Source organism: Sinocyclocheilus grahami, unplaced genomic scaffold (genome assembly GCF_001515645.1).
Source record: "Sinocyclocheilus grahami isolate Dianchi unplaced genomic scaffold, SAMN03320097.WGS_v1.1 scaffold405.1, whole genome shotgun sequence".
NCBI lineage: Eukaryota > Metazoa > Chordata > Actinopteri > Cypriniformes > Cyprinidae > Sinocyclocheilus > Sinocyclocheilus grahami.
This window is the reverse complement of record NW_015505584.1, coordinates 370,540-383,611: the sequence shown is the minus strand read 5'-3', so window position 1 is coordinate 383,611 and position 13,072 is coordinate 370,540. Positions and strand designations below refer to the sequence as shown.

At 39.9% G+C, this 13,072-nt stretch overlaps 1 protein-coding gene across 1 annotated transcript in view; it reads right to left on the bottom strand.

Moving 5' to 3' along the window:
• Positions 1-9,970: 9,970 nt before the first annotated feature.
• LOC107550660 (tetratricopeptide repeat protein 14-like) overlaps positions 9,971-13,072 on the bottom strand; it is a 15,662-nt gene continuing 12,560 nt past the window's right edge. Inside the window, exon 9 of the mRNA XM_016231998.1 lies at positions 9,971-11,185. Within this exon, the coding sequence (XP_016087484.1) occupies positions 10,453-11,185 (733 nt within the window). The 3' untranslated portion in view covers positions 9,971-10,452. The remainder of the gene's footprint in view (positions 11,186-13,072) is intronic.

The window sequence follows — 13,072 nt, the reverse complement described above, 5'->3', positions numbered from 1 at the left end:
TCACTCTTTGTTATATTGCAGCCATTTGCTAAAATCATTTAAGTTAATTTTTTTCCTCATTAATGTACACACAGCACCCCATATTGACAGAAAAACACAGAATTGTTGACATTTTTTTCAAAACTGAAATATCACATGGTCCTAAGTATTCAGACCCTTTGCAAAGGGTCTGAATACTTAGGACCATGTAATATTTCAGTTTTTCTTTTTTAATAAATCTGCAAAAATGTCAACAATTCTGTGTTTTTCTGTCAATATGGGGTGTTGTGTGTATATTAATGAGGAAAAAATTTTTACTTAAATGATTTTAGCAAATGGCTGCAATATAACAAAAAGTGAAAAATTTAAGGGGGTCTGAATACTTTCCGTACCCACTGTATATAGAATTACTCAAACAATTTTCAAATGTGTACCTGATATGCCTGCCTGTGTGTGTGTGTGTGTGTGTGTGTGCACCTTCCCCTTTAAATTTCTGAATGCAATGTTGATCCTAATTTCCTGTCTTTGCACCTCCTCTTCCCTTTCTGCACTGTCTCTGCATGGGAGAGAAACAAAAAGGGCGAATTCACACCGTATATACATACTCTTATGTCTTATCAGATTAAAGAAGAGTCGAACCGTCATCTGATGTCCGTCTGATTATTGCATAAAAAAACACAAGGGAGACTACACCATTTACACGTGGTGCCGTGTCCATTTCGGATCATCGGATCAGCGCTTCGCAGATTGTCGTGGTTGCGTGAAGTCTCGCCTGCTTCGCTGATCTCCTCTCCCGGTCTTTCTTACCGCCATCACTCACAGCGGCCTGGTGCTCGCGGATAAGGAGGGCGCGTGACACAAACATCGCGGGACAGACTGTTGCTTGTTAAAGGAATGATAAAGTTTTTAATTGACTTGCTGATTTACAACTTTTTTTCTCCGGAAGTCTTTCGTTCATCGTTAAAGCACATTAATCGAGAGAGACTTTGTTATAAGGATAGCGGGAAGCTTCAGTGACCGTTGAGCATCGTATCCTTCAAATTTAACTTTTTGAAAGAGTCTTAATAAGTGTATTTCTTCAAAGTATATATTTTATCTGCATTCTAGTTTGTGATTTTGTGTTTTTATTTCAATTTTCTGAGGCCATTATTAGGTTTTTTTGTGTTTACTATTTAAGCTGAGTCATGTTTGAGGACACTGTTAGTCAGGAAAATCTTAGTCCTGTGCAATGGCCCAGTGCTATGTTCCCAGTAGGCAGGGGTACTGGGGCCAGAATACAGCACACTGACAAAATGTCTGATGTTTCACCTCAATGTTTTGGGAGAGGGAGGGCATTCTTTAATGCAGAAATTGACCATGTACACATGTCTGATTCAGCTATTGGTTCTTCAGAGAGCCTTTAGGGGGTATTATTTCTGATTTGGCACAGAAATTGGTCAGAGCATTTCGGCCAGTCTCAATTTAGCACAACAGCCCAGCCAAATGCAGTCTCCTAAGTCAGTTGTGGAACATTCAAGTGAATGTGTTGATGCTTCTAACTTTAAAGTTGTTGTCCAACATGTTACACCTCCACCTTTCTTTAGGGGTGATAAAAGTGATTAATTTACTGTGCATGAATGGGAAGACATGATGTACAGTTATTTGAACAGTAAGAAATGCACTGATGACACTGAAGCCTCTGATGTCATCTTGAGCAGATTAGCATGGAAAGCGAGGGATGTAGTCAAAGTGTCCTTGCACAGTTTCCCAGGGCAGACCGCTACAGTGCTCCCTAGCACAGTGTTTGACATTCTGAAACGAAACTTCAGTGAGTTGACGTATTCGAACATGCCTATGGCTGACTTTTACAACACGCTCCCTAAGACAGATGAGAGCTCAATGGACTATTGGATACAATTGAATAAGGCAATTGATGTGGCTGAGGAGTGTTTGCATAGGCGCAATAAGTGTGTTGAAGACCCTGCAGCTGAAGCTGTAATGATGTTTGTCTCTCACTGTCCAGATCCTGGCCTTGCTTTGTCTTTTCAGTTCAAGCCTGCTGAACAGTGGAGTGCTGCTGAGGTTCAAGAGCAATTGGATTGTCACGGCAGGAAAGACAAGAGCTTCTGCTCGAATTACACGCTACTTACCTGTGTCCGCTAGCCATCAGAACACTGTGATGGTCAGTGATGATCCTGTACCCAATTCTCCCAAACAGCCCAAACTCTCATCAGCTCAGTTACAATGCTCAAATGGTCAGCTCAATCCCAACACATCTCCTTTTACTCCGAATGCTAGTATGCAACAGTTGGTTGGCATGATGGATAAAGTTTTATCACTATGCACTGCCTCACTGTCCCCGTCTCATCCTGGTAGAACTGTCAAAACTTCAGATCCCAAGTCCAGTGTGAGTTCAACACGTAGAGTGTGTCGGTCTACAGAGCACACCACATATGCTCACTGCATGTGCCATAGGCTTTGTCGTAACTGCCTCAAACATGGACACTTTAAGAGTAATTGCCCTGAGACGACAGGCCTTGAACCGCTTTCTCCTACCACCCAGTTAAACTAAAAAGCCCATGTGTTGAGGGGGTAAGCGTGGGCGGTGGTTAACTTCCCCTAAATGATGAGTCAAGTCAAGTCAAGTCAAGTCAAGTCTGCTTTATTGTCAATTCTTCCACATGGCTGCTCACCCTCTCCACAGTCACACCATTGACTGTCAGAGGGGCATGCTGAGTGCGCACTCTCCTGAAGTCAACAACAATCTCCTTCGTCTTCTCCACATTTCGATTTCTTGTGGGTCTGATGAGTCAGACCCACAAGAAATTTTTGTAAATAGTTGCAAGTTGTTGCCACCTGACAAAACAGTGCTATATGTGAGATCTCAGAAAATTGATGGAGCTAGTGATCTGTTCTATGTCCCTGTGGCTGTTGGCGGCCAGCCGTACTGAATGGTTTGTTTGATTCAGATAGTATGGCTTGCACCCTGAGTACGGAAGGTGAATCCAAGATGCGTGCCAATGGAGTTCTCCCTCAACCCTCAGTGATTCCTGGTAACGTGGTCCTCGTTGGCTGTGGTGGTCTTACTGTTCAGCCTAAGTGCACATATGACCTGGAAGTCGAAGTCTATGGATTTAAGTTCATCGTACCTACTTTACTAGTACCTGGCAGTAACGTCATCAAATGTGTGCTTCAGAAGATGAAAACCGAAAAGAAGTACTGGGAGCTAATTTCCTGTCAAAACAGCAACCCAGAATGTGAAGAGTTTCTCGAGCTTTTGAGCTGTGTTTCCCATTGTTCTGGTTTCCCTCAACCTGATAAACTTGGCTCAGTGAAGCTTTGTCAAGCAGTCACCTTGTGTGGGGAAAATTACCTGCCAACACTCATATTTCCCCAGGTAGCACGGCATTGTTGAACCCACTACTTCACATTCAGCACCCCGTCATGTTCTTGTTGGACATGTTGTGTCTCCTATGTGGGGTGATCGATGGAGATTCTAAATCCTACCCAGTCTCCAATAACTCTTCGACGTAACACCAAGCTGGCAGATGTGTCCCCTTGTTTGGCAGTGGAAGATGTTTCTCTCACGCAAAGTGTGTGCAAACCTCATGATGTCACTGATTCTGTTCTCCCCAAGCCCGTTCTATCCGTTGACCCTGTGTGGTTGCTGCACGAGTATGGTTTGGAGGACATTGATATCGATGGGTGTGAAGTCTCCAAGTCATGGAAGGAGGAGTTGGCGAGTCTTATAGTGTCTTATCATGATGTTTTCTCCAGAGACAGACTTGATTGTGGAGAGGCAAAAGACTTCGTACACAGAATTCATCTGTGCGATGAGCGCCCTTTCCGCCTGCCTTATCGCAGAATACCTCCCGCCCACTACCAAAAGTTGAGAGAAGTTATTTCTGAAATGGAAGAAAAATGCATTAATAGTAAATCCGTCAGCGAATATGCATCTCCTTTGGTAATGGTTTGGAAGAAGGATGGATCTATGAGAGTCTGTACTGATTTTCGCTGGCTTAACGTGAAGACAATCAAGGATGCTCATCCTTTGCCATATCAGGCAGATTGCCTGGCTGCTCTTGGTGGCAATCTACTTTTCAGCTCTATGGACTTAACATCAGGATTTTACAACATCCCACTCCATGTGTCTGATCAGCATTACACAGCATTCACAACACCCATGGGATTGTATGAATATAACTGCCTTCCCCAGGGCCTGTGTAACAGTCCGGCATCCTTTATGCGCATGATGCTCAGCATTTTTGGAGATCTCAACTTTTCCGGCCTTCTTTGCCATCTCAAAGATTTGCTGGTTTTTGCCCATTCTAAACAGGAGGCCTTGAAACACTTGGAAGTGATGCTTTCTAGGTTGAGAGCTAGTAATCTGAAGTTGGCTCCAAAAAGTGTCACTTTCTCAGGTGCTCCATCAAGTTTCTGGGCCATGTGATCAGCAGTTCTGTAGTTTCTGAGGACGAAGACAAAGTAGCAGTCATTTCTGCCTTTCAGAAGAAATATCTCATGTAAGAGGATGGCTTCATACCTTCGCCAAGCCAAAGCCACTGTTCAATTTGACTGCTGGACAACAACGTTTGGCGAGAGGCACAAGCAGTCGTAATAGAGCTGGCACTTTCCGAGAGTTGTCTCCCCAAGACTGGACTCCTGCCTGTGATGTCGCCTTTGAGGAGTTGAAAAGAGACCTTGTCCAGAGTGTCGTGCTCGCTCACCCTGACTTTGAGCGCCCCTTTATTCTCTGCACTGACGCTTCGTTGGATGGCCTAGGTGCAGTGCTTTCTCAAGTTCCCACTGGCGAGGATAAAGCACATCCTATAGCCTTCACCAGCAAGTCTCTGACCCGCAGCCAAGCCAATTACCCTGCGCACAGACTGGAGTTCTTGGCTCTCAAGTGGTCCATGTGTGACAAGTTCAGTCACTGGCTTAGAGGCCATGAGTCCACTGTGTGGACTGATAACAACCCGCTCACGTATATCACGACCAAACCTAAGTTAGATGCATGTGAGCAGCGCTGGGTTTCAAAGCTAGCCCCATACAATTTTAAAATCAAGTACGTCCCTGGAAGGTTGAATGTGGTGGCGGATGCACTCAGTCGTGACCCATTTGTCAAGCCAGAGAGTCAACATCTTCTGTCCGAACCTTACTCTGAACTGCTGAAGCACGTACAGAGTATGGAAGATGATTCTGTGCAGAAAACTTTCCATCTTACGTGCCAGCCACAGACACTTGACACTGAACTCAAAATGAGGATTTGCATGTTTTGAGATTGTTGAAGCAGTGGGACAAACTGTTTTTGCTTAATGGCATTCTTTACAGAGCCGTTAAAGATCCAATCATAAAGCATAAGAAGTTTCAGTTCATGCTGTCTGATTCCCTGAAACAGCAAGCTCTTTCTGGTGTTCATGATTTGGCCGGTCACCAAGGTCAACCATGTATCCTGTCCTTAGCTCGCCAGAGGTTATATTGGCCTGGGATGGAACTTGATGTGAGTGATTAAAACTCAAAGTAAAACTGCAGAGCCAGCGGCAAGAGCACCCTTGGAGAGCATCATAACCACTGCCCCATTGGAGCTTGTTTGCATTGATTTCTGGGCTGCTGAGGATAGGCACAATAAATCTGTGGATGTCTTGGTAATCACAGATCATTTCACCAAGCTAGCACATGCTTTTCCTTGTCGAAACCAGTCTGCTAAGAGTGTTGCTAAGAAACTATGGGATGGATTCTTCTGCATCTATGGCTTTCCTCAGCGTCTCCATTCGGACCAGGGTGCCAGTTTTAAGAGCGAGCTGATAGCAAAATTCTTGATCTTGCCAGTGTAGACAAGTCACAAACTTCCCCGTACCATCCAACGGGAAATGGCGGAACTGAAAGGTTCAACAGAACAATGGGCAACATGCTACTACCCTTTCCTCCTAGATCAAAACAAAAGTGGCCACAGTTAGTGCAAACAATGACATTCATGTATAACTGCACCACCCATGAAACAACTGGTTTTGCCCCTTTTTACCTGATGTTCGGGAGGGTGCCAAGATTACCTGTTGATCTTATGTTTCAATGTGTCCTTCTTAATGAGTCCATCTGTGATTACAAAGAATATGTTCAATCCCTTGTCAGAGATCTGCAGTCTGCTATGCTGCTGGCTCATAAGAACTCTACTGCAGAACAAAAACATCAGTCTGATCAGTACAATAAGAGAGTCAAGGGTTTACCTTTGTCAGTTGGTGATCACGTTCTCGTTGCTAACAAAGGCTGTGGAGGTAAACAGAAGCTTGCCGATAAATGTGTGCACCTTCTCCTTTAAATTTCTGAATGCAATGTTGATCCTAATTTCCTGTCTTTGCACCTCTCTTCCCTTTCGGCACTCTCTCTGCATGGGAGAGAAACAAAAGAGGGAGAATTCACACCGTATATACAGTACATACTCTTATGCCTTATCACATTAAAGAAGAGTCAAACCGTCATCTGATGGCCGTCTGATTATTGCATAAAAAAACTCAACGCAGACTACACTGGTTACACTAGCAGCTGGAACAGTCTAGTATGGTCCTCGAGAGCTTTGTCCCCCTGCACAGACTAGGACTTAAATACAGGAGATGATTGGGGAAATACAGGTGTATGGGATGACTAATCAAATTAACAAAACTAGGACAGGAACATGACAAAATAAGGGAACAGAAACAGGGGCAAAACATGACACAGACAGTCCATGATCCTGACACAAAGAGTGAAATAAACCATTATAATATGTACTGTGTAAAAGTAATTTTTCAGTTTTTACATATTTGTCACTGAACAGTGCCTTATTGTTCAATAAAGTCTAGTTTTTTTTTTTCAAATGTTATTGTACTTTGTTGTGAAGAGCATGACTGTGGTCATATAAATACCAGACCTATGATGTGTTAAGAAAATAAACAGAAATAAAAGGATCAAAATTTGACAAAGTTGTCAAAATTATAAAGGTATAATTTTGTAAAATTTTTTAAGAATATATGAAAATATTATGCAATTGCGTGTATTTTGGATATACGAAATGCTAGCAACATTATCTTTATGAAGACAAAACTGGCCATTTATTTTCCAAAATGACTACCAAAACTTTCCACCACCGTCACTTCCACCATATAATTCTATTAAATATACAATCGTTTGAGATGTGGCTGTAATTACAGAATGAACTAGTTTCATGGTAAGATAATGTTTACGTTTTGTATTTTAACATTTATATCCTGCCGTAATGCCTCACCTCATAGGCTTACATTACTGTAAATGTGTTTTACTACATTTTGCAGTCTTTGCATCACCGATACATTGAGCTTACCTTGTATTGAACCCAGAACATTTCTGTAAATAGCCTAAACAGTTTGTGTGGTCTTTTAAGGTGTGGTGACAGTTACCGTTGCTGTGCGAAATTTCTCGGGCAAATTGAATTCCATTAATCCGTGAGACTGGGCGAAAAACTTTCCCTTGCATGATTTAATTCATGTTAAAGTTGGTCACGCGAATTCGGGCTCAACCAATAGCAACCTGTTTCTTTGGTCTGAAACTGACTTCTTCATTCATCGCTACACTATTGATTGACAATAGAATTTGGACAGTTTTTTGCCTCGAAATTTCACGTACATGTGATCGCACCTTTATAATATGAAATATCAGGTCAGCCACATTTTCTTATGAAAATTATTGATGAAACAAAAATACAAACCCAAAAGGGACAGATAGGCCATATGAGATTTGGTTCTCAGCTGGAAGATTAAAATGATTATGTCTTGCAATGAGAATAAAAAATATATTCAATTTGTTGTTATTAACAACATGAAGTGCATTAAATATAACGGTTTCCCAAACTGGGGCTTGTGAAGGAACTGCAGGGGGTTTGTGAGTTTAATGAAAAGCTAACAATTAATTAAATCATAATGTAAAATGAAACTAAATCATTTTAAAATAACAATCAAAACAAAACACTTACTAAAAAAGATGAAATATTTTGTTTATCTGCATGTCATGTGACCCTTAACCAACATTAGAGAACCATGAACATGCAAATGTGTTATTAACTTATTTTTCCCTTAAAATCTCAGGAGTACTTCAAGTAAATATATTAGGTGAAAGAAATTCAGCTGACAAAAAAAGTTGGATTAAATATAACGGTTTCCCAAACTGGGGCTTGTGAAGGAACTGCAGGGGGTTTGTGAGTTTAATGAAAAGCTAACAATTAATTAAATCATAATGTAAAATGAAACTAAATCATTTTAAAATAACAATCAAAACAAAACACTTACTAAAAAAGATGAAATATTTTGTTTATCTGCATGTCATGTGACCCTTAACCAACATTAGAGAACCATGAACATGCAAATGTGTTATTAACTTATTTTTCCCTTAAAATCTCAGGAGTACTTCAAGTAAATATATTAGGTGAAAGAAATTCAGCTGACAAAAAAAGTTGGATATCCCTGCTTTACATGCAAATAAGAAATAATGTGAATTTGTGCACTTTAATGTGTTTGAAAGACAAAAGCCTTTCAAAGACAAAGACTTGTGTGAATAATATGTAATCAATAAAAAAGTAACTGTAGTCTTTTATATATATATATATATAACATTTAAAAATGTACTATAATCTAATTACAAGTATTTTATTTTTGGATTAGTTAATCCAGATTACATGGAATCAGTTACTAGTGTTGCTAGCTGCATTTAATATACATTTAAACTAATATATTTTCATTTAATTGCAGTCATCATGAAATTACGTGCCCAAAACATAATTCAGTTCACACTTATCTGTATTCTTTTAAAGTAACCAATATTATTATATTTAATATTAAAATATTAAAGCCAAATTCTTTAAGTTGCAAACAGCATGTCTTCATTATATCTACAATATATTTTAAAAAGGAAGTTCCTTACAAGGGGATTATCATATTTTCTGGGGTCTTTGGTATTGAACAGTCAAGACCCGTTCTACAATTAAGCAGTAACTAAGCAGTTGTAGTCCCTTCTCCTGTAAATCAACTTTATAAATACGGTCTTTTTCTTTCATTGTTTCTTGCTTCATTGAAAATGACCTGCATGTGTTGCATCTTGACCTTATCTTGACTGTTTTTCAGTTAATGGAAGGCTGAATTATTATAATATTATGAGGCAAAGGGACATCGAAAGTCCATTACAGAGGAAGCCCAGTGTTATACTGCCCTCTGATGGACTGCACACTGAATTTGGGGGGAAAATGTTATATTTTTAATTAATATTTCATATGTACAGTGGTAATATCAAACTAAAACAATAATCAAATAAATATCTACAATATATGAATATTCATAGTACTTTCAACTATCGATCTTAAATTTCAGATGTTTTTACAAAACCAAACATATCATCTATTGAATATTGTTTTAATTGGTCATCACTTTACAGATTTTGTCCATTTCCGATCTCAGTGCTTTTGGACACTCACACACACACACACACACACACACTCTCTCTCTCTCTCTCACACACACACGTCTGGTCAGCTATCCTTGTGGGGACTCTCCATAGGCGTAATGGCTTTTATACTGCACAGACCGTGTGTTCTATTGCCCTACACCAACCCTACACCTAAACCTACCCCTTACAGGAAACTTTCTGCATTTTTAGATTTTCAAAAAACTTAACTCTGTATGATTTATAAGCTTTTGTACCCGTGGGGACCTCAATGTAGGTCCCCACCGTGACAGGAGTCCCCATGAGTCTGTGTAGTCAGGTTTAAGTCCCCACCAGGATATATAAACCAGTACACACTCTCTCTCTCTCACACACACACAATTTATTTATTTATTCAAATTTTAATAATTCATTATATCAACAAAGAGCATTAAACTGAACCTTAAGTTGTTAAGCTTGAACAGGAGTCCCCATGAGTCTGTGTAGTCAGGTTTAAGTCCCCACCAGGATATATAAACCAGTACACACTCTCTCTCTCTCTCTCACACACACACAATTTATTTATTTTTTCAAATTTTAATAATTCATTATATCAACAAAGAGCATTAAACTGAACCTTAAGTTGTTAAGCTTGACCAGAGCATATTTCTCCAAGTCTGCTTTGTGTTAAATCCTAAAACTTTTGGCTTAGTTGATGATTTGGCTTTCCGAAACCCTGCTGGAAGACCACTTTGCATCCCGTAGGAAACCATTTATACCTTTAATATACAGTTAATAACATTTCAACAGACAGAGCAAACCATGACCATTACATTCATTTATTTGAACACTGACATTATACTGAATGCAAGTTATAATACCGAGGCATCATTCACCTCACAAATTTTGGCTTTGCTCCCCCTTTCCCCTCTACAAACAAATCTAACCTCAAATTATGAAACTAAACAGTTCTGATCAACCTACATTATCATATATATCAATCGCTATACTTGAGGGTTAAACCTGCTAGTTCTAGTAATGAAAGCCCCACTAGTGTTACTCTTGACAGCTCTTTTACTTTTTCAGCATTTTTTCCTTCTCAAATTCAGAGACTTGACTGAAAATGTCAAGCAAGTTGGAAGGGACATCTTTTTTGAGGGTTAGACCTGAAGACTTCCCGCCATCATCTTGATCTCGACTATTTCTCTCCTCTCTATCCATCTTCTCATTCCCCCCTCGCTCCGACTCGCTACGTTTTCTGCCTTGCGAGGAAAATTCCTTAGTGTGTCGCTCAGATCTGTGGGAGTATTCGGACTGGGTTGAGGAGGAAGAATCCCTCCGGTTTCTGGCATGCTCAGACGTGCTCGGAGTCCTGTGTCGATCTGTAACTTGGCCGTTCACACCAGGACGTCCCAGTCTAGACGCTTCAGGCTGGGCTCCATACGTGACGTTCTCCAGGCTTCTGTCGATAGCATCATCTAACTTACCTCTGCCGTCTTCGTGTCGGCTTTTGCCCCAAGACTGTTCTCCTTCGCTGATGAGTTTGCTTATGGATTGTTTCTGGTCGATGTAGGAAGCGGAGGTGTTAGCAGGAGCGGGAAACCACTCTGTGTCAGCTTCCGCCGTTTTATCACTACAAGACGACACTCTCCTCTTGTGTTTTTTACTGCCGCGAGATGAGCGCCGGCGCTTGTGTTTCCGTTTCTTCGGTTTTTTGCGACTCGATGGAGGCGAGTCGTCGCTTGTAGTTGAGGACGTATCTGAAGATGTAGAGAACGAGGTCGACCTCTTCCTTTTCTTCTTCATTCTAAATGGAAGCAAACATCACGCTGAAACGAGCAGGGCATTGTGAGCGCCCATCAGAAAATGGAGCATCAGCAAAGATTAAAACAGCAAAATAGAAGAGCTCTTACCTTGTTTTGATGGAAGAAATACTCAAAGATTTCAATGCTCACATACACAACGCAACGTTTGTGTGACTGATTTTATAAATCAGGGCTAGGCAATATAGTTTAACACTTTCCGGCTTTCACTAAGCTAGAATTTCTATCTTTTTTTGTTTTTTTTTGCTAAAAAGTAGTCTCTGTTCTTGCAATGCATGCTCAGATTTATACAACAATATATTCTGGGGGCCATGGAAATTGAGAAAATTATCAAAAATGCTGGCGGTGACTGGCAACTTTTTTTTTTTTGGTAAACGCTGACTGGGAAAGAGTAAATAAAAATGTTAATATTTTTAGATTTTGAAGATATTCAATATATGTATCTCAATAGTTATGTTGTATTTATGTTAAAAATTATGCATAAGTGATGGACAAAAATAAATAAATTTTAAACCCAAAATAACATTTCACTAAATTTGGGTAATTACACTCTTTATGCTATTCAGAGCGCTGTATTCTCAGTCGATAAATTAAACTGTTTGCATTAAATTAGCCAAAGAGCCTCTCAATATTTCAGCCAAACAAATTTTCACATAACTACAATTAATGATTTCAGCTCTCCAAACCTATTTGGTCTGAAAGCGAAAATTTCTTCTTTTGCCACTTCAGCTGAAATATTTGGTTGCAGAAATGTTAGTGCATTACTAACATATGGACTCCATGAGCACTGTGACAAACAAGTTGTTAAATCAGAGCTCTGATACACCAAATCAACAGAGCTGATTCACATAAACCAATCAAACGTAGAGTACAACTCAAATAGCACTACAAGAATGAATTGTGAAACTAATGTCTCAATCTTTAAGAAACATAATGGCCAATAATTGTGCATTTAAAAAGACAAATAAAGTGCATCATGGTATTTACAATATTGCTTAAAGGGATAGTTCACCCATAAATTAAATTTCTGTCATTATTTACTCACCCAAACAGTTGACTTCTATAGTACGGGGAAAAAAATACTATTTAAGTCAATGGCTGCTGTCGACTTCTAAATATCTTCTTTTGTGACCAGCAAATGAAATGGGTTTGAAACAAGCAAGTACATTTTCATTTTTGGGGGATCCATCCCTTTAACATCATGTCACCAGAATAATCATGGCGAATACATTGTGAATATTCAATATATTGCCCAGCCCTATCTTAAATGTTGGATTGTTTAATGCGTGTATGGAAATGCTCAAGCTATTTTAAATAAGATGTATTCTGACAGGCTGTCAATCTTTTTATTGTTCATCAGCTGAAAAAAAAGCATTCTTAAAGGGGTCATATGATGCTATTTTAAAGATCATTATTTTGTGTATTTGGTGTAACACAATGTTGACATGCTTTAATGTTCAAAAAACACCTTTTTAAAATACTGTACATTATTGTAGGTCCTCTATGACCCGCCTATCTCAAAAGCTTCGTTTTCTACAAAGCCCCCTCCTTTGACAAGCGCAGTCTGCTCTCATTGGCCAGCTGACCCAGTGCATTGTGATTGGCCGAACACCACAAGCACACGTCGAAAATGTAATGCCCCTTACCATAATCACGAGCTTTAAGCTTTCAAAGTAAATATCAAGACAGTTAATAATGTCGTTAGTTTTACCATCAGTTCAAGGCTGAAAGGGCAACAGAGTCGCGTGACAGACACAGTGATGATCAAGTACACAAGCCGCCGTTAAGACCGCTGATGTGCTCTGATTTCTGACAGGCAGTTCACTCTCCTGTGATGTGACCCTGAAACCCCCCCCCCCACACACACACCC